This window comes from Enoplosus armatus, chromosome 16, assembly GCF_043641665.1.
Source record: "Enoplosus armatus isolate fEnoArm2 chromosome 16, fEnoArm2.hap1, whole genome shotgun sequence".
NCBI classification, from domain to species: Eukaryota; Metazoa; Chordata; class Actinopteri; order Centrarchiformes; family Enoplosidae; genus Enoplosus; species Enoplosus armatus.
This window is the reverse complement of record NC_092195.1, coordinates 21,920,889-21,942,141: the sequence shown is the minus strand read 5'-3', so window position 1 is coordinate 21,942,141 and position 21,253 is coordinate 21,920,889. Positions and strand designations below refer to the sequence as shown.

Sequence of the window (21,253 nt, the reverse complement as noted above, 5' to 3'; positions counted from 1 at the left end):
TTATAATTATGTGTCAAACATGAATGTCTGTTGGAATATTATGCAGTCCAGCCACTTATGAAGAGGCCACACAGGACTACATATTATATTAATAAAAATAACCTTTTGATTATTTCATGGTTTAATTTGCCCAAATATCCACCTTATATAGGATCCCTCAGGGGGAATTTAACTATTTATGACAGGAAACAATGAGGATTTAATGTGGATTGCTTTTAACTAAAAAAAGAGAATATAAAAAGTGTCCAGTTCCAATAAGACATGATCAGCTTGAAATAGTTATAAATCTTGACGTTCAAGTAAAACACTTTTGGGGTGGCATGGTGGTGCAGTGGTTAGCACTGTCGCATGGGAGGTAAAGCTGGTTAGAGCGGGATGGGGGTTTGATCCCCATCATGTTGAAGTTTCCTTGAGCAAGACACTGAACCCTAAGTTGCTCCTAATGGAGACCAGCATGGCAGCTCAGTCGCCATCGATGAGTGAGTGAGACATAGCTGTAAAGCGCTTTGGAGCGTGAAGGTTGAAAAGCGCTATATAAGTGAGATCATTTTTGAATTGTCGTGTCCAACTGTAGGTAATATATAATATAGTCTGACATGCGTTATTTACTTTTTTATCTGGGAAAAGGTTACTTTTTGAATTCTGTGATTTCCAGTTCAAAGTGTTTGAGAGGTGACCACATTCAACTGTACAAAACACACAAATAAAACCAAAAAAACCAAACATACTTTGATTTATCACATTTATTTTCCATTATACAAAAGTTACAATGAACACCAGAAAAAAACTAAACTGGGATAGATAAGTTGCAGGTGTGCAGTTGCTGTCTTTGACTCAGCAGAGAAACTGCGCAGCTTCATCAGTCGCAGCTCGTCTTCATTCAAACCCACTGCAGAGAAACAGGAGGAGAAACATGAATGAATGCAGAACAGTTACATCTACATGACATCAGGAAGGAACTTTTACTATCTGACAATTTATGGAGGAACACATGAAAGCGGACATGAATTTTTCAGACGAATGAATAAAGTTTTGTCTTCTTGCGAGCCTTCATCACCGGTTGCGACCAGTTCAACCAAAGACAGATCTGTTTTTTCTGTTTTATTTGAATTATTTTCAGAGGCATCAACAGGTGAACTTTTCCAGTATTTCACAGGGAAAAAAAAAAAGAGGAAAAAACTATTAGAGGCAAGTCTGGGGAAAAAAACTCTTTTGTGGTTCTGAAATGTTTCTGATAATGTCGTTTTTAATCTGTTTGGTTATACAAAAGAGTTAAATTATTTTACATTTCTATTTTTAATAAAAGCAACAACTTGTCTCTCTGGCTGTTTTTGGCTTTTTTGCACAAAGTTTGAAACATTGCATGTTTACCATTTCCAGTTTTACTACAGAAGTTCATAAAAACAATCAGAAATATACATCATGCAGCACTCATTTAGGTGAAGATAAGTGAAGTCCATTTAATCCCCTACCCTGATTACCAGTTTCTGCTTTACATCAGATGACTGACCCAGTTCCTGATGTGGAATGTGGATATAAACCCAGTGTCATTGGGAGGAACTTCAGAGGAATCTTCTGTGACCTTTGACCCTACCTGACCATGTTAGCAATGTCCCAGTTGGTTTCAGAAGACAGAGGACCAATAATCTCCACGCCCTCTTCTGTTACTATGGCGATCTCGTGCTAAAACAAAAACACAATATCACTCATTAAGAGCAGATAAAACATCAGATTCAAACAATAAAAATTACTTTTTGTAAAATTATTTTGTGTAAAAATGTCAAAAATAATGACCAGAACCCAAAGTGTTTTTTTTTTTTAATTTTCCTACATTCTTACCAAAATAACTATTGAAAAGAATCAAACAAAAATCGCACCTAAGAAATCGCTTATCTTACAGACAGTTGCTAACTCAATTCTTAGAGACAGACCAAACATTTTCCACCTTGATGGGCAATAAAGTTGTATTTCTTCTGATTTATCAACTGATCATTTCAGCACTAATGAATTCAACTTTGTCTGCCTCGTCTATTCACAGTGATTCTTTTTAAAGTCTGGAAATATAACCCAAACTACAAGAGACATTACAGTGAAACCAGCAAGAGATTCATAACAGTACGACTTTAAAACAGCACCGTTGTCTCTCTCAGGATGGAGAGCTAAAGGAAACTCACCCTGTTGTAGGAGCGAGCGTCTCTGTAGTAGAGCACTTTGAGGCAGCGCTCCACCAGGTCCCGGGCCTCCTGTTTAGTGATCTCCACCTTGTTCTCCAACACCTCCCTCATCAGAGGCTGCACCCACCCGCACGCGCGCACACACACACACACACACACACACACCAGGTTAAACACAGTTCTCGTAGGCTTTCTTTACACCGCAGATCTATGTATTTATGTTATGTTGTTTGTCAGACTGGTTCGTTGTGGAGGCACACATGATACACTCTGTGGAAACAAATTGTATTTTGGCTACATCACTCCCAAACAGTCATTTTTTGGTTTTATTAATATTCTATATTTAAATCAAATAATGTTTAAACTTTAGATGATGCAGTGAAGCAAAAGTCAATTAGCGTTTGGATTGCGACAGGTGATGGAAACATCAAGAGTGTTCATCCAGACCTCTACAGACCAGAGCATGAGAAGCTGAAGGCCTGGAGCTAGCCGCTAACTATTTAGCAGGCGCTGACGTCACTTTTACCAGCAGGAGGTCATACTACAGCTCAGATTCTGTGTCAACAGATACCCAATCTTAAAAGGACTTTGATAGGGACATCTCTAGATGTGACCCTTCAGATCTGAGTCCCAGTCAGAATACAAACTTTCAGCTGCAGTGTAAACATGTAAAGAGCTTTAGACCAGGAGGAGGAGAACTAACTCACCTGAGCCAGGTACGCTCCAAAACCTGTGGCCACCGTGGGTGCCTCATAGGCCACACCCAGCTTGTCAACGTAACCTAGGAAACTACAGGCAGGCAAGACGGCCAACTGGTTAATTGTAGCTGACATAATGTTGTTTAATTTCAACATGACTGAGACATGTAGAACGGACTAAACCATAATGCAGAATGAAGCAGGGCAGAGAGTAGAGGAAAACAGCCCTCACCTCTCTCCGTTGTAGAAACCTCCGATCACCACGGTGTTCCATAGAGGATTCATCTTGCTGCGACGGTTGTACATCACTCTGGTCAGCCAGGAGTGGACTGCCTTTGGACTGTAGCTGTGACCGTCACCCAGCAGCTCCTCATCGATACTGACGGAGACAAAAGAAAACTTAATATCTCAACACGGAGCAGCTACACATGAAGGTGGTTATATTTCTGTCTGTTGGAGCAGCAGCTTACACCATCTGTTCGATGACCTGTTTGAGATACTGGTAGTCTGCGTAGTCTCCTGAAGCTCCCAGGATGGTGTTGCTGTTCACCTGAAACAGATACACAGACAGTACAAAAGCTGTCAACACAGCATGTTTACATTAATTTACCACTACAGCTGATGGTGTTTGTTAGCAGCGACCGTCACCTTCATGAGGCGTGAGATGTTCCTGAAGCGAGCCAGGGAGCCGTAAGAGCCCAACATGTCAGCCGCGATGACGACGCCGCCAGTGAACTTCACCCCAAGAACCGACGTCCCGGTTACCATAGGGTTACTGCACAGAGACCGAGACAGTAAAGACATTTTTATTAAGAAACACGTTTACAGGCGAGGCCGAGCTCCCACTGACGACAACTCGCCTGTGTTTACTTCTAGAGATTTATGGATTTGAATGACCTGAGGAGGAGAAACCGTGGTGATGTACTGAAGAACATTGGACTCACAAGGACTCAGTATTTCTAAAGTCCCAGCTGCAGCTAATATTTGCAGTTGCCTCCTGGTTGGTAACAAGAGCTGATAAACAATCACTATACTATACAATGGAAAGAAAAGTGCTGTTATAGAATTCTAATTATTCTTGCCATTTATAAGTTTTGACAGTTTACATGAATTATGTCACTGATCTGATTGAGGTAAGATTTAAAGATTAACAGAGCTGCAGTTCATTTTTGTTTGAATAACAGTGCTATGAATTAATAGGTGAAGTCAATGATTGGTGCCGTCTCATAGTGTTCAAGTCTTGATGCTGAGTGAGAGTAATGATCACTAATGTTACACACCAGGAGTCCAACAGGTAACGACATAATTTAGTTTAAAACACAAGTATATCATAAAAACATTTAAGGCGCAGTGATGTGTTCACAGGTCTGGAGTCAAATGTACATCTGAGTTTCCTCTGATGAGTTCACTGACGGTGGCTAGCTAACACGGCTAACAGTTAGTCAGCAAAACAGAAAGAAACAAAACAAACTGCGATAATTCCAGTTTATCAATGATCAATATAGATTCTTATTTTTATTGTCTACGTTAATTAAACAACTAATAAGATCTCTATAGAACTGTACAAAGCGTTTAAAACAGATGTAAACTAACAGTTAGCTTAGCATCAGTTAGCTATCGTTTCTCCATGATGATACAGCACTGCGGCGAAGCACAAACCGAAAGCGACAGCGGAGGTTCGTGTTAAATTAACGGTAACAGTCCCGGTTCTGTCGGAGCGGATCACTCACAGTGTGTGTCTGACCGGCCCGCAGGCTGTGCCCGACCCGCTGCTACTGCTGTTGCCGGGGAAAGAGTAAAACTGTCCGGGCTTTGGTCCGTTCTCCCAGAAACTCAACTTCATACCGCACGACTCCATGTTGAAAATACCTGGAGGAAGTGACGACACAGCGTCGTCTTGTTGGGATCAAGCAGTTTGACGTCACGGAGCGGAGCTTTACCGCCACCTGCTGTTGGTGTGAACGAACTGCAGTTTACAAGTAATCCAGCTCAAAGCAACATTAGTCAAGGTTCAAGGTGGATTTAAGAGTCATTGTACAAAACAGGGCTGCACTGTGAGATGAACACACATACAACTGACAAATGTACAAAATCAGACTAGAATAAGAATAAAAACAATACATACCCATATTACCCATCTACACAAACCATACAAAGATAGTGGTATGGTAACGTGCAAAACCAACATAACAGAAAGTTCCATGTCATTTATTTATGGTGGAGTGTGGAGCAGGAGGTGGAGTTGAGGAGAAAGAAGATGCCCTGTAGTCTGGTGGTATGACAGATTTGGTTGAGTTTAATAATAAATACAGTTGTTTCTGAGTTTATTAATTATTATTAACATTTTATTTTGACCCTCCTCTTGACTGCAATATCTGAGGAAATTCAGCTTATGTCCTTGTCATGTAGACCTTTCTATCTACCTCCCTAGGCAGTTATTTATTACAGTTGTCTATATTCATCTGAGAGCTAATGCTCAGGTTGCTGCAGATATAATACATGATGTTCAGTGAAAGACTCATTCCACCCAAACGCATAACAGAGCGCCACAGGAAATCATCCCTGCCTGTGGCCATCAAACTGTTTAACGCCTCCCTCTGAGTGTCAGACACTCAGAAGAAAGAGACTGATTCTGGACATATTTCACCTGCCAGTGCAATACGTGTGTGTGTGTGTGTGTGTGTGTGTGTATATACATAAATAAAAATCTATACAATAACACTGTATATGTATGTGTGTGTATATAAATATTTTTTATTTTTCACAGAAATATTGTAAATGTATATATTTTATCTTTATTTGTATAAAAGTGTAATTTCCCCCTGGGATCAATAAAGTATTTCTGATTCTGATGCTGTGGTTGGGTTAGAAGACTACTCCTGATGCCCCTGAATTTATATTGGGTGGGCCACTGGTCTGTAGTCGCTAAGGCTCACCTTCTTTTTCACAGCAAGCAGGCAGGATGTCTTCCCCAGCACAGGGACCCTCTCCAGACTCAGGCCCAGGTCGAAGATGTGCGGGAGGACTTCACACAGCTGGGCACACAAGCTTTGAGTACTCTCAGGCTGACGCCATCTGGACCTGCAGCCTTGCCTGGGCAGAGTCTACACCTGCTGTGAAGGCTGTAATGTGTGACGGGCCCTGTTGTGTTGTTGGGGGGAGAACAGGTATGGTGTTGATGGATAGAATAGGTGAGGGAGAGCTGGAGGAGGGGTGAAGAGGGCCCCCCTCTCGTCAAATCTGTGAAAGAACAGATTGAACTCGTTGGCCCAGTCCAGGTCCCCTGTTACCTGACTCCTCCGCCAGTGATACCCCTCATGACACTCCACACAGAAGCTATCCCTGCCCTGCTGAATCCTCACCTTGAGTTCTCTCTGAACCTGTTTCCCCTGCTTCCTGTTCCCGTCTCTAAAGGTCCTCTTCTCCTCATTCAAGAAGACCTTGAGAACTCTGGTATCCCAGGGTTTGTACTTAGTATTTCGTATTTGTAGACAAAAACATATACAAAGTACTGGTAAAAACTACTAACTGTTCATAGCACTAAGACTTCATACTGTGAGTTAATACCAGCAAGCAGAACCAAAGATAGTTTGATTAATATGGAGATAATAATCATTTTTATTTTTAGGCCATTTGTAAAAGAAACATCCAGGTTTTAGTGTTTGCTTTGCTTTTATTTGATCTGTGAATGACACGTCTGATATATGTGCACACTTTGATGTTTGCTCCAACGTCTTCACTTAGGACTGTTCAGGCTCCACTGCTGGAGAAGATTTCTTATGACAAAAATCTGTGAGGAGACAAGAGGAGAGTCATTTATATTCATTCACTTTGTTTGTTTAGGTGAAACACTAAAGGGCCCCTCCACTGATTCTGCACATCATGTTCAGGATCCTGGTCCTGGTTAGTCCTCCTCAGTCTGTGAAAACACATGTATGATGTCGTCGGGGAAACGTAGGATCCGGTGTTTTTGGACTAAAAGTTCTTTATAGTTCTTCATTTCTCTTCAGGTGTTCATGTGAGCCATTTTCTGATTGGGAGAGGGGTTATTTTGCTCTGACCAATCAGCAGTGACTAACGTATGTGTCCAGCTGATGTCATTTCCAGTGGACACAAAAGTTGTATTAGAGGTTGTTAGGAGCAGTTAACGGGCGTCTAAGAGATTTAAGATTTAAGCGTTGTTATTTGAGAAATGGGGTTCATCCTGGTGGGGTCACCAGTGTCATTTAGAGCCTCTGGTTGATCTGAGCTGCAAATACTTGAGACTCCACACAGAACAAACCCATATTCAAACCCAGAACCAGTGTGGTCAACAACGAGAGCTCGTTCACAGAAACTGACCTGCAGCTCCATCGTAGATGAACGGTTCGTCGTGAGGGAATCCCAGACACTCGGCCAGTTTCTTATGATCGCTGTGGGCCGCTTTCAGCTGCTCCACATCCCGATGCTGCCCCTCCCTCCCTGATTCATACACACAGACACACACACACACACACACACACACACACGTCACTGAATTTAGAAGAAGAATCACAGAAGTTCATTTTCCAAAATGTTGAATCTAATGTGAAGATAGTAATCTTAATAATATGAAGGTGTGTGTGTGTGTGTGTGTGTGTTGTGTTGCGAGTTTACTGTAGATGAGCAGGAATCGCCCCAGTTTGCCTCTGTAGACCATCACCAGACAGTCGGAGCAGCTCTCATAGAAATCCACATCGGCTGAGTCGATGTATGGACTAACAACTCCATCTTTCTCCACCGCTGACACACACATAAACAACAAACATCCCCACCATCAGTAACAACGACAGCAATACAATTCTTCTTCTTCTTCTTATTATTATTATTAATAATAGTAATAATAACAAATGTAATGTAATGCTAATAAATCATTCATAATGCCAAAGCAAAGAAAACCCAACACATGTGGGCTTGAACTGCTAACTTTGTGAGGAGCAAAGTTCTAAACCATCATAGTGAGGACATTTCTGCATAGTGAGGACATTTCTGCATTGTGAGGACATTTTGGCCGCTCCTCACTACCTCAAAGGACTGTTTGAATGGTTTTAAGGTTCAGGTTAGAATCAGGTTTAGGTTAGGGTATGCGTTGGGGTTAGGCACTTAGTTGTGATGGTTAAGGTTAGGGTTGAGGGCAAAAGAATGCATAATGTCAACGATGGCCTTAACAAATATAGAAAGACAAACATATTTGTGTGTTAATGTGACTCACTGGCAGCAACTATGTGCAGTGTGTGATGTTCGGAGTCGGAGGGGTCAGAGGGCATCGACATGTTGATTAGGTACTGAGAACACGCCATATCACTGAAAATGACACAACACAAAGAGAGTAATGAGATGCGTCACTCCTTCTTCTGCCATAGATGTATAAAAGCAAACTGGCTGCTACTTTTACGGTTCATCTGAACTCAGATGAGAGGCTAACAGTATCTTCAGTGAAATACAAGATAGACACACAAAGAGTGAATTGTTCAGGTGTTACTGGGCAGGAATAACTTCAGTCTTTTATAAAGATGCTTATTAGCATTTTAACATGAGCAAGGTGTGGAAAGAAAGCTAACATTAATGTTCGTCGAAAGAAGTTAATAAATACTGTAAAATATGTTTTTTAATTTCTTTATTTTATTATATATATGTTTATTTACACGTCTGCATGCTAAATATGAATCCACCACCAGCAGCCGACCAACTTAAACTAACTTAAAGCTACCTAAACCACTGCTTAAGTGATTTATAATGAAAGCACTCACAGCAACATGTTCCTCTCGTTGTACACGATGGTTTTGTTGTCAGGGAGGAGTTGCAGCTCGACGTGGGAGCTGACGAGGTTTACCAGCAAATCCGAGCCTTGCTGATGATCAGAGGTGGTCCAGACCAGAACCCAGTCCCCAAAAATCTGCAGGAAGAGGGGGACAGGTCAGAGTCAGACAGAGCTAATGCTACCTGTGTGTTTTCTCTGGGAACTTTAAAACTTACGAATGGTGGGTTGTTTTAGGCTGATTCCTCTATTTTTAAACTTTATAGAGTAACTTCACTTCAGTGTGAACAGCAGTGTAACCACATCCAACAGTGATGGCACAGTGTTCTGGAGCACACCTGTACATCACCACAGCAAGGTGAGAAGTTAAACCAGTGGAGGTCAACAAAAACGTGATTTATTGAGTTGATCTTTAATACAGAGAAAGTCTGTGTCCTCCACTCGAGTCCAGACTGAAACGTCTCATCAGCTGCTGGATGGACTGTGATGAGATGTGGTTCAGACCTTCATGGTCCCCTCAGGATGAACTGTAGTAACTCTTCATCTAGCGCCACCATCAGGTCAACATGTTCATGTGTCCAACACTTTTGTTTATGACCAAATACCTGCAGAACTGATGACGTTCATCAGCCTCAGCTGGATTCTGTGTTTACTGCTAGTTAGCTAATGTTACCATGCTAACACACTGAACTAAGATGGTGAACATGGTAAACATTAAAACTTAACACATTACACAATTTGAGTATTTTCTGGCAAACAAATAAAATGTAATTTTGCAGGTATATGAATAAGCAGCTTCTTATGTTCCATATTGTGTCAAATATGATTTTAACCAGGATGAGACGAGCGTACACGTAAACGTACTCAGAGACAGACGAGGCTGACGCAACACAGACTAGAAGCTAAATGAAGTTGTATAAAGCTGAATGGAACTAAAATATTACATTATTCGGCTGTGAAAAGATCAGCCCCCTCAGGAGTGATGGATGTCTGCTCTCAGGCACCAAACTGACCAGAAACAGGCTCACCTTGTGCAGGTCTTTTGTTGGCAGCGTTTTGTTCAGACCGTCACAGTCTTCGGGGCCCGGCACTGCGTTGGTGCTGATCGCCGCCACCAACAGCAGCAGCACTGCTCGCATCACAACACTCATCCTGCTCTGAGACAAAAATCAAACACACCCCACTCTGTGGTCTGTCAGCACAGTAGAGCGAGAGGAGGGAAGCAGGTTGTTATATATAACAGCCCCGGTCCCCAGACCTCCAGGGCTCCAGCCACCCCCGAATCAGTCCAAAGTGTGTGTGTGCTCGGCGTGTTATTGAACTCTGATTGACCCCTTAATGCTCATTTGTTGTATTTATGTGTACAAAGGTTACGAGAAGACAAGGTTACTGCTTTAGGTCTTACATGTTGTAGCAGCACATGATTCCATGTCTTAACCAAAACAAGTAAAAGAGAGCACATTACACTCAGCTTAGCATGTTTGCATTGGCGTCCTGTGTCTTTTAGAATCGATTTTAAAAACGATTCGTCACGACTAGTTTACAGCCCTGCATGGTTGAGTAACCCCAGTCTGTCCCTGTATGCTCCCAGCTGCTGCCTAAGGAAGAGGTCTTCATGGGTCCAACATCTGAAACAGACCCACAGAAAATCTACCCGAACTGAACGTGTATCAATTCATTTTGACCTGATCCAGAATGCTGTGGACCTGAACAGACCCAAACACCTGCAGCAGCATGATGATCTATCACACAACAAGCAGGAGGAGGTCGTTTCTGAGGAAACTGTGGTGTGAATGCTGGATGTTGAAAAGCTGACGCTAAACATTGCTGGCTTGACTTTGTATGAAGAAGCAGCTGAAGGAGTATGAAGAGTTGGAAATGAAGTATGTATTATTTTTCTATGTTTTTATGAAAAAAGTATGTATGAAGAGTAAAAACTGTGGGATTAATAGAAAGTTGAAGATCATTTTTAATTATAGTTTAACAGCTAAACCCACTCAAACTCTGAACATTACGTCCACTCATTTGAACGGGGAAGAATTCCCAGAAGTGTTGTTGTTTCGAAAGTATTAAAGGTAGAAACATTAAAAATAATAGCAACTGATTTGTTTGTTTTTTTATATTTAGTTTGTTTACTTTAGTTTTTCTAGTTTGTCTGTTAATGTGATGACTTTGACCACCAAATTCTAATCACTTCATCCTTGAGTCCAAGTGGACGTTTAAGCCAAGTTTGAAGAAATTCCCTCAAGACAAGAGATATTGCGTCATGAGAATGGGACAGATGGACGTAAAACCTCAAAACACGATGCCTCCGGTCACGACTATCGCCGGCACAGAGGCATAAAGACACAATGCATACTAAGACTTCATACTGTGAGTTAATACCAGCAAGCAGAACCAAAGATAGTTTGATTAATATGGAGATAATAATCATTTTTATTTTTAGGCCATTTGTAAAAGAAACATCCAGGTTTTAGTGTTTGCTTTGCTTTTATTTGATCTGTGAATGACACGTCTGATATATGTGCACACTTTGATGTTTGCTCCAACGTCTTCACTCAGGACTGTTCAGGCTCCACTGCTGGAGAAGATTTCTTATGACAAAAATCTGTGAGGAGACAAGAGGAGAGTCATTTATATTCATTCACTTTGTTTGTTTAGGTGAAACACTAAAGGGCCCCTCCACTGATTCTGCACATCATGTTCAGGATCCTGGTCCTGGTTAGTCCTCCTCAGTCTGTGAAAACACATGTATGATGTCGTCGGGGAAACGTAGGATCCGGTGTTTTTGGACTAAAAGTTCTTTATAGTTCTTCATTTCTCTTCAGGTGTTCATGTGAGCCATTTTCTGATTGGGAGAGGGGTTATTTTGCTCTGACCAATCAGCAGTGACTAACGTATGTGTCCAGCTGATGTCATTTCCAGTGGACACAAAAGTTGTATTAGAGGTTGTTAGGAGCAGTTAACGGGCGTCTAAGAGATTTAAGATTTAAGCGTTGTTATTTGAGAAATGGGGTTCATCCTGGTGGGGTCACCAGTGTCATTTAGAGCCTCTGGTTGATCTGAGCTGCAAATACTTGAGACTCCACACAGAACGAACCCATATTCAAACCCAGAACCAGTGTGGTCAACAACGAGAGCTCGTTCACAGAAACTGACCTGCAGCTCCGTCGTAGATGAACGGTTCGTCGTGAGGGAATCCCAGACACTCGGCCAGTTTCTTATGATCGCTGTGGGCCGCTTTCAGCTCCTCCACATCCTGATGCTGCCCCTCCCTCCCTGATTCATACACACAGACACACACAACACACACACACACACCACTGAATTTAATTCAATAATTAATAACTGTGAATAAACTGCCAGAATGAGAGAAATTTCACACAGAAGTTTATTTTCCAAAATGTTGAATCTAATGTGTGTGTGTGTGTGTGTGTGTGTGTGTTGTGTTGTGAGTTTACTGTAGATGAGCAGGAATCGGCCCACTTCGCCTCTGTAGACCATCACCAGACAGTCGGAGCAGCTCTCATAGAAATCCAGTTTGCCTGAGTCGTTGAACAGACTAACAACTCCGTCCTTCTCCACCGCTGACACACACAATCAACACAAACCACCACCATCATCATCATTAAAAACAACAATTGTATTCCTATAAGCCTCAGCAGTAATGACTTCATGAGCCTCTTTAATGATAAAAGTCTAACTATTAGAGACAGAATTGATCACCTCCTGTCTTCAGGTGGTACCTTACCTTCAAACACAGGAATCTCAGAAACAGCTGTAAAACCTGATATATATTTAGATTACTTTTCTCCCATTGACCTTCACCAAATTACTAAAACTATCTCTTCATCCAAGCCATCAACTTGTCTTTTAGACCCCACCCCAACCTGGCTGCTCAAAGAGGTTTTACCTTTAGTCAGCACTTCTTTACTAGACATGATCAATCTGTCTTTATTAACAGGCCACGTACCACAGTCCTTTAAAGTAGCTGTAATTAAACCTCTTCTTAAAAAGACCACTCTTGATCCAGAGGTTTTAGCCAACTATAGACCTATATCTAACCTTCCCTTTCTCTCCAAGATTCTTGAGAAAGCAGTCGCCAACCAGCTGTGTGACTTTCTACATGACAATAAGTTGCTTGAGGACTTTCAGTCAGGTTTCAGAGCTCATCATAGCACAGAGACGGCACTGGTGAAAGTTACAGATGACCTTCTAACTGCATCAGACAAAGGACTTGTCTCTATACTTGTTTTGTTAGATCTTAGTGCTGCATTCGACACCATTGACCATCATATCCTATTACAGAGACTATTATTGCAATTCCTTATTATCAGGCTGTCCCAATAAGTCCCTGAGGACTCTCCAGCTGATCCAGAATGCTGCGGCACGTGTACTGACAGGAACCAGGAAAAGAGATCATATTTCTCCTGTATTAGCTTCGCTGCACTGGCCCCCTGTAAAATCCAGATTACAGTTTAAAATCCTTCTCCTGACCTACAAAGCTCTTACTGGTCAGGCACCATCATATCTTAAAGAGCTCATAGTACCCTATTACCCCACTAGAGCACTGCGCCAGAATGCAGGGTTGCTTGTGGTTCCTAGAGTCTCCAAAAGCAGAACAGGAGCCAGAGCCTTCAGCTATCAAGCTCCTCTCCTGTGGAATCGGCTCCCAGTTTGGGTCCGGGAGGCAGACACACTCTCTACTTTTAAGAGTAGGCTTAAAACTTTGCTTTTTGTTAAGATTTATAGTTAGGGCTGGCTCAGGCCTGCCTGGACCAATTGATCAACAGTAATACAATAACAGTAACAAGGAGAGGAAGAATAACAAAAAGAAGAAATATTGCAGCATCAGTTGTAATAATAACAAACATGAATATTGAGCATACTCACTATACCTATACTTCACTGTTGTACATATACTACGTATAGATATTTTTAACAGTTGTGATCTTTCTTATTCTCGTTCTTTTATAATAATGATTTTATTATTTTTATTTACAACCCATAACCCATAACAACCCATTCATAATGCCAAAGCAAAGTTAGCAGAACAAGACATGTGGGCCTGTGCTGCCAACTTTGTGAAGAGCAATTTCAGTTTCAAACCATCATAGTGAGGACACTTCTACATTGTGAGGACATTCCTGCATTGTGAGGACATTTCTACATTGTGAGGACATTTGGGCCGGTCCTCACTACTTCAAACAGACTGAAGTTTCAGACTTGGTTTTAGAATCAGGTTTAGGTTAAGGTTAAGGTTAGGGAATGTATTAAGTCAGTGAGGGTCCTCACAAGTATGTGTATAAATATGTGCATGTTGACTCACTGGCAGCGACTGTGTGCAGTGTGTGATGGTCGGAGTCGGAGGCGTCAGAGGGCATCGACACGTTGATTAGGTACTGAGTACATGACTTCTCACTGAAAGTGACACAAACACAAAGCAGTTCGACAACATAAAGACGCTACAACCTGCTGACGACTGGCACACACACATTATATATCCTACATCTGTGTGTCTCTAAGAAATCCTGTGTGCCACTTAACCAACAAGAAACATAGAAAACTACAAAATCTAGAAACACCTCTAAAGATCACATTGGATCATATCTCCAAGGCAGAGGCCATGTTGTTGCCACTGGTGGCCATAAATCAGATGACCATGACATGTGGAGTGCACAAAGAAAAGGTTGCTAGTTTTTCACGTCTGCATGCTAAATATGAATCCACCAGCAGCAGCCTGACTGACTTAAACTAACTTAAAGCTACCTAAACCACTACTTGAATGATTTATAATGAAAGCACTCACAGGAACATGTTCCTCTCGTTGTACTCGATGGTTTTGTTGTCAGGGAGGAGTTGGAGCGCAACGTGGGAGCTGGAGAGGTTTCTCACCTGTTCCAAGTATTTCTGATCTTCAGAGACGGACCAGACCAGAACCCAGTCCCCGAAAATCTGCAGGAGGAGGAAAGAGCTAATGCTGAAGACACTGAGGACACGTCTCAGTCTGTCATGTCTCTGACGTCCTCTGTGCTTTCTCTGGGAACTTTGGGGGTTTTGGGAGGGAGGAGTTTATGTTCTATAACTGTTTTTATGCTGATTGCAGTATTTTTAAACTTAAAAGAGTAACTTAACTTCAGTGTGAACAGCAGTGTTTCTCTGAAGCGTCACCACACCTAACAGTGATGTCACAGTGTCCTGGAGTACACCTGTACTTATGGTTTGTGTGAATAATCGATTCTGATTGGATGCAGAGTGTCCGATCCAGTGAAACTGTCTGTCACCTTTCTAAGTTATTGTGCTGACTACATAGTAGTATCAGCCTAATGAATGACCATAGCAACAGGGACGCAGTGAAAGCCTCCGTTTATGAAGTTTTTAAGTTATCACAACATGCAACAAGCTAACATCTAATTACAACAGTGTGCTTCAGTGTCTCATCCTCTGAACACCACAGGAAGTACACTGCCCCTCTGAACTTACTGAGACTTTGTGAACTCACATGATCAATCACCTCACATCCTATTCGCTGTTCAACTCGCTGCTTCAGGCTGCGGCCGACAGCACACACAGCCGATCATTTGTTCCTGAAAATCTGGATGTTGATTTGGAGACAATGAGATGGCTGGATAGCTAGAAGGTCTGAAGATACTGTCAAATTATATTCACTGTTTGTTATTGACTTTGAATCTTGCTAGCCTAAAGTTAGCTTTCTGGTCATAGCTGAGCCAAAGGGTTCTATGAGCTGAGCGGACTAGGAACATCTCCCATTGCCAAGTCGTATCTAATGTCCTATTTACTGGAGCAGTGAACAACGTTTCCATTGCATAAGAACCTTATGGGATGGTAATGACTGTTCCAGGTAATAGTGTTACCAGGGAAACTGAGTTATGGCTTGGTGAAAAACATTTGATTTTGATTGCAACACATGGAAACTGATATAAGTCAGAAGCTGATGTGACCTTTTTTCCAATTTTTGTAAAGATACATTTCTAACCAGGATGAGACGAGCGTACACGTAAACGTACTCAGAGACAGACGAGGCTGACGCAACACAGACTAGAAGCTAAATGAAATTGTATAAAGCTGAATGGAACTAAAATATTACATTATTCGGCTGTGAAAAGATCAGCCCCCTCAGGAGTGATGGATGTCTGCTCTCAGGCACCAAACTGACCAGAAACAGGCTCACCTTGTGCAGGTCTTTTGTTGGCAGCGTTTTGTTCAGACCGTCACAGTCTTCGGGGCCCGGCACTGCGTTGGTGCTGATCGCCGCCACCAACAGCAGCAGCACTGCTCGCATCACAACACTCATCCTGCTCTGAGACAAAAATCAAACACACCCCACTCTGTGGTCTGTCAGCACAGTAGAGCGAGAGGAGGGAAGCAGGTTGTTATATATAACAGCCCCGGTCCCCAGACCTCCAGGGCTCCAGCCACCCCCGAATCAGTCCAAAGTGTGTGTGTGCTCGGCGTGTTATTGAACTCTGATTGACCCCTTAATGCTCATTTGTTGTATTTATGTGTACAAAGGTTACGAGAAGACAAGGTCACTGCTTTAGGTCTTACATGTTGTAGCAGCATTGTTATATATAACGGCCCCGGTCCCCAGACCTCCGGCCACCCCCGAATCAGTCCAAAGTGTGTGTGTGCTCAGCGTGTTATTGAACTCTGATTGACACTTTAAACGCAGAATGAAAGCAAAGCAGCACACGACTGCTTCATTTAATAAAATATTAAATATCTAACTGCAAAGTAGTAATGTGTTTTTGATACCTTCACTTTTTTTCAGTAAATCATACTGAGATGTTTGCTGAAATTGATAGGCTGTGACTCAGCCCTACCTAGACATTTTTCCACTAGCTGCCACTACCCTTCACACAGTATCCTGTGACTCACCTCTCCCCCCCCAGCCTTAACTCCCCCGCTCCCGCCCATACATCACAAAAATCCTGAATAAAAAACAAGGACCACATGTTTGATGTCCAGAGTCTCTTTACTTCTTCAATTTCAGTTTGAAATATTTAATTATTATAATATAGTTTTTTTTTAACTTCAGTTCAATGTAACGCCCTCGCCTTCAACACAGAAACCTGCAGAGAGAAAGACAGAGAGAAAGACATCAGTTCTGTCTGACATCACACACCCATTGTTTAATCAGACGGGTTTAAAGGTGAAGAACCTTTCTTGGGGTCATAGTGAAAGTCTGGTTCTCTGGAGAACCCAAGGCAGCTCGCTTGCTGCTTGAAACGTTCCAGGTCCGAGTCTGTCAGGGTCGAATTACTGCCTGGAAACAAAAAGACAAAAATGGATTAATGTTTCGGAATATGAAATGAGTTCTTTTGTCTCTCTGACTTGTTCCTTCCTACCCATCAGATAAAGAGTACGAGCGGTGAACTCCTCTTTAACGGCGCTGTTGAATTTCATCAAGTCAAGCCACTTGTCAAAGTTTCTGGCGGTGCTGTTGATGCTGAAGATCAGACAGCCCTCGCAGCTTGGCAATATGTGGAACGTAGAGGTGATGTTGATGACTGAGGATGGAAACAAAGTCAGAAACAACAAAACAACAGTATTCTCCATCGGAAGCAGAAACAGTATATTAACTTCTTAGACTGAAAACCTAAGAATGTGTGCTTTGTAAAATACTTACTACGTACTTTCTGGAAACTGATTTTGTGTTTGACATAATCACCAGACAAGATGGATGTTTTATCACTTTAGCTGTGCTGCGGATTGTGTCAGTTTGTTTACAAAAGTTACAGTGAAATAGAAAGTCTGCAGCCATGTTAGGTACTCTGTAAGGCTGCACAGCAGTGCTTTGAGCTAAATGCTTACATCAGCATGCTAACATGCTCACATTAACAGGGCTAACATGCTGATGTTTAGCAGGTATAATGTTTTGGTAATTTGCAGTGAACACAAAGTGGAAATGTCAGTAGTTCTGCAGGTATTTGGTCCCCCTAACCCCGAACCAAGTATTGGATACATTAACATTTTGGATGATGTGTGATGAATCTGCAGCTTTTAATTTGATACGTCAGATACAGAATCAGACTCAGAAATACTTTATTGATCCCCAGGGGGAAATTGTACTACTTGAGCTCCCCTGCTGGATTCTGTGACTAACAGATCTAACAAACATGTTGAAACTCCAGCGTTAGATCAGATAACTTACGTGACGTTGTTGCAGTGTTGCCGTCAATAGTTGCATTGGCTTTTGAGGCAAAGCAGGTTCCATTTCTGACAGACAAGACAGAAAAAACAGAGGAAGAGGTGAATTCATATTCTGACAGAGCTGTTGCCAAGTTAAGATTCCTTTCCATGATAAAGACTGTGTGATACATTTGAAAGCTGAGAAAAAGGCAAGTAAGTAGAGCTTGAGTTAGGATTGTTTTGTCAAACTCCTATTTCCGAGGTCAAGATGCTTAACCATTAAGCCAACACAGTAATAAAATGACCATCAATTAAAAAATATAACCCCTGAGCTCTTTGAGCTTGCATGTTATTTCTGAGTGCAAGAGTTAGCATTAGCTACCTACATTATTTTGTGGGGTTACCGATCATGTTCGAAAAATCCTAGGTGCAGCTGATAAAATTGATGGCCGCTGATTAAAAAGTAGAACCTGCTGTTGTCGACTTCTGTCTGAAAGCAAGGACCCATTGGTTAAAAATGTATTCAGATGGAAAATCTGTCACTGTTATCATTGGAAAATGCATACGTGCTACGATGGAAAGCTTGATGGGTGTAGTAACAGGCATAGCTTAGCAAAAGATGAATTGACGTATATCAACTGACGCGACTCAGCCGTTGTATGTTGAACTTAAGTTGAGGTTTTAGTGTGACAGAGAGATTAAACTGAGTATCATCATTAGTGGAACTTGATCGGGAAATATGGAGCCAGGAGAAGCATATAGACGCTGACCCAAGAAGTCAAAGTGTTAAATGTGCTCTAGTTGGATTCTTTCCTCAAATGCTTTGAAACTATGATTTACAGAAATGATTATGTTGTATATATGTACAGTTGATGTGCAGTGTTAGCAACTCACATCTTGTTCATTTGAGACATAAGAAGTTCCTTGGGGCCAATCGGTGTGATTTTCATCCAGGAACTCTCGGTTGACTTCAGCATGGTGTTAAAGACGTCATTATCAGTGTAACCCATGATGAAGTTTGTCCTGCCGTACATCTGCAAACACACATGAAGTCAGTTAGTGAAAGCAGACACAAACATCTTTCATTAATGGACGTAGGGCAGAATATTGGACCTCCCTTGATAGAGCTAAGCTAGCTGTTGCCTCCAGTCTTTATGCTAAGCTAGGCTAACAACAACCTGACTCCCGTTCCGTACGGGAAAATGCTTCTCATGTATGAGCGTTACATTTGAGTCTTAAAGATAAATTCGTGGCGATATTTGAAAAACTGGGAAGGTGGTTTAACTATATTTACTGCTGTTCTAATGGCAACTCTAATAACCATCTGGGTAAAAAAAAATCAGCCCACTGCACTTCTTAATACCAACAAAGATGGTAGCTGGGTAGGAAACAGAGTCACATTTTGGGAAATGGGTTAAAACTCTTCTGCCCTTCTGGGATTTAAGTGCAGTGAATTTATCTTTCTATTTAGAAATGTTTGCTTTGCTCTGACTGAATGTAATGCTAATATATGAGATGCACAAACTTAATTTCCCAAAAAGCTGAATACTGCTTCAATGCTGCAATGCTAATGCTGACCTAAACACCCAGGCAGGAGTCAGAGGAAGGCTTACCATGGAGGGGTCGACCAGAGACAAAGGGGTGATCAAGGGTTGGCATTCTTCAGGTGTCAGAGCCGAGCTGCTCAGAAACAGCCCCACAACCAGAAAGTGACTGCTGAACCACATATTCATGATGCTACAGCGGGTCAGATTCAGAGTACAACTGAAAACCAACAAAGAGCCGTTGAGTCTTTATAGAAGCTGCTGGTGGCAGAGTTACAAGCTTCTGGGGTTTCCCATTATTTACATAAAAGGGATTTTTCTTTCATTTTGCCCAAAGTTGGGTAAGCAAGATTTCTATGCCAGCATATCTCTCTGCCAGTTCAAAAGGGATTTGTGTGTAAATCATTAACTGCTTTGTTGAATTGCCCTTGACCACCCACAAAACACAAATACACTGAGTATACAGGACAGCACATGACTGCTTCAATCCAGCTAAAACCTGGACTGCGACAGTCTGAGCTCTGCCATTACTGCTGCAGTATCTAAAAAAACATTATGTACTGGGGTTATAGCTGCAAATGATGTGTTCAAGTCATAATTCACAATGAATGCAGAAGAGTGACAACATTTAATATGCTCAATCTGTGCCCAAATACAAGTATTTAATGGCATGATCAAAAAGGTTTGAACTGAAAACTACTGTGGACTGAAATGCTTTTTAAGCTTGGCGCTCTTCATCAGGCAGCATCAGATGTACCATGTAAAAATCAGCTTCTTACATTCAAATAAGTAAAGAGGACAACAAGAGAGAAGGGTCCGACTGCAGATGTCTGTGGACCTTCATGCCTGTGAGCCAATGGGAAGAGAATAGCAAAGAGGCTAAACTTTTGCTAGCTATTTAACCTAGTTGGCCAACATATTCAGTTCATTCATTTTAGTCAGTCCTCGTAGAATACAGTTATTTAATGCTTCTTATGTTTTCTTACCAGGACCAGGCTTTTAGCTAAAGGTTTGTGATGATAATGAAGAAAACTGTGGGGGCTGGAACAGGAGCTACACAACAGTAGCCAGAAAGACTTTCTTCATTAGCATGTGTCTGCTAATACTGCAAAACACATCACCTGTCTTAAAAAAAAAAGAGTTAATAAACACATTAAATGTTGTATTTATTCTCTGGTTACACACAGTTTAATACATCATGTGCAGACACCACTACTCTGATTGCGGTGAATGTAATGTACTATGTACTACTATGTGTATCATTTTGAATACTTTTGTTTGAGAAATTCTTACACTTTATGCTCATAACTGTGTAATCACCTCTATGGACCTCTTAAATTATTACTTGTGTGAAAGATGGATGTAACTATCTCATAAAGACAGAGGCTGCATCCAGGAGAGGACGTGAATACCTGAGGGACAGATCATTCTGTTCCTCTCCTCAAGGCCATCTCCACTTGTCTGATAAGCAAAAGAACTGTCTTCAATGAGTGAGATATGTCAAGCCTCCGCAAGAATGCAAGCCTCCGCCCGTCTGGCATTATAAAGGTCTCATGTGAACTCTGTATTTTTGAACATTTGCACTGCAGACTCTCTGTGTGTAACTTGTTCCCTTGCTGCAAGTTTAAATAAAAAACCTACACTTGTGAATTTCAGACGGTGTTCCTGAGTTTGTTTTAGAGTTTTCCTAACAACTTTAATTGAGAACTAATTTTATGCTACTCATAGCCTACTTCTATTTTACTATACTCCTTTTAATATACTCCACCTACAATTAGCCCACCAGTTACTATGTTTCTTACTGAATTACATATGAATCATATGATCAGTTTATAGCAATACATTTTTATAGCTTAAACTATGTATATAAAACAGTATATAAAGTAGGCGAAATTAGCTCCACCTTAA

The 21,253-nt window shown here is 41.5% G+C and overlaps 2 protein-coding genes across 2 annotated transcripts; both read right to left on the bottom strand.

Annotated features, from left to right (window-relative positions):
* Window positions 1–725: 725 nt before the first annotated feature.
* On the bottom strand, window positions 726–4,732 carry psmb4 (proteasome 20S subunit beta 4). Its single transcript, XM_070921526.1, has 8 exons — window positions 4,603–4,732; window positions 3,521–3,647; window positions 3,343–3,422; window positions 3,105–3,251; window positions 2,882–2,963; window positions 2,175–2,291; window positions 1,595–1,683; window positions 726–889 (listed from the first exon to the last, which is right to left on the bottom strand). Exons 1-8 carry the CDS (start codon window positions 4,728–4,730, stop codon window positions 877–879), a joined length of 783 nt encoding a protein of 260 aa, XP_070777627.1. The 5' UTR covers window positions 4,731–4,732; the 3' UTR covers window positions 726–876.
* A 1,880-nt stretch (window positions 4,733–6,612) lies between these two features.
* LOC139299320 (saxitoxin and tetrodotoxin-binding protein 1-like) lies at window positions 6,613–19,534 on the bottom strand. The gene is made up of 18 exons (XM_070922213.1): window positions 19,415–19,534; window positions 18,696–18,835; window positions 17,824–17,888; window positions 17,018–17,179; window positions 16,831–16,935; window positions 16,719–16,741; window positions 15,841–15,969; window positions 14,458–14,603; window positions 13,978–14,069; window positions 12,110–12,235; window positions 11,808–11,927; window positions 11,235–11,256; window positions 9,677–9,725; window positions 8,641–8,786; window positions 8,103–8,194; window positions 7,508–7,633; window positions 7,214–7,333; window positions 6,613–6,662 (listed from the first exon to the last, which is right to left on the bottom strand). Exons 1-18 carry the CDS (start codon window positions 19,532–19,534, stop codon window positions 6,613–6,615), a joined length of 1,833 nt encoding a protein of 610 aa, XP_070778314.1.
* Between the last annotated feature and the right edge of the window lie 1,719 nt (window positions 19,535–21,253).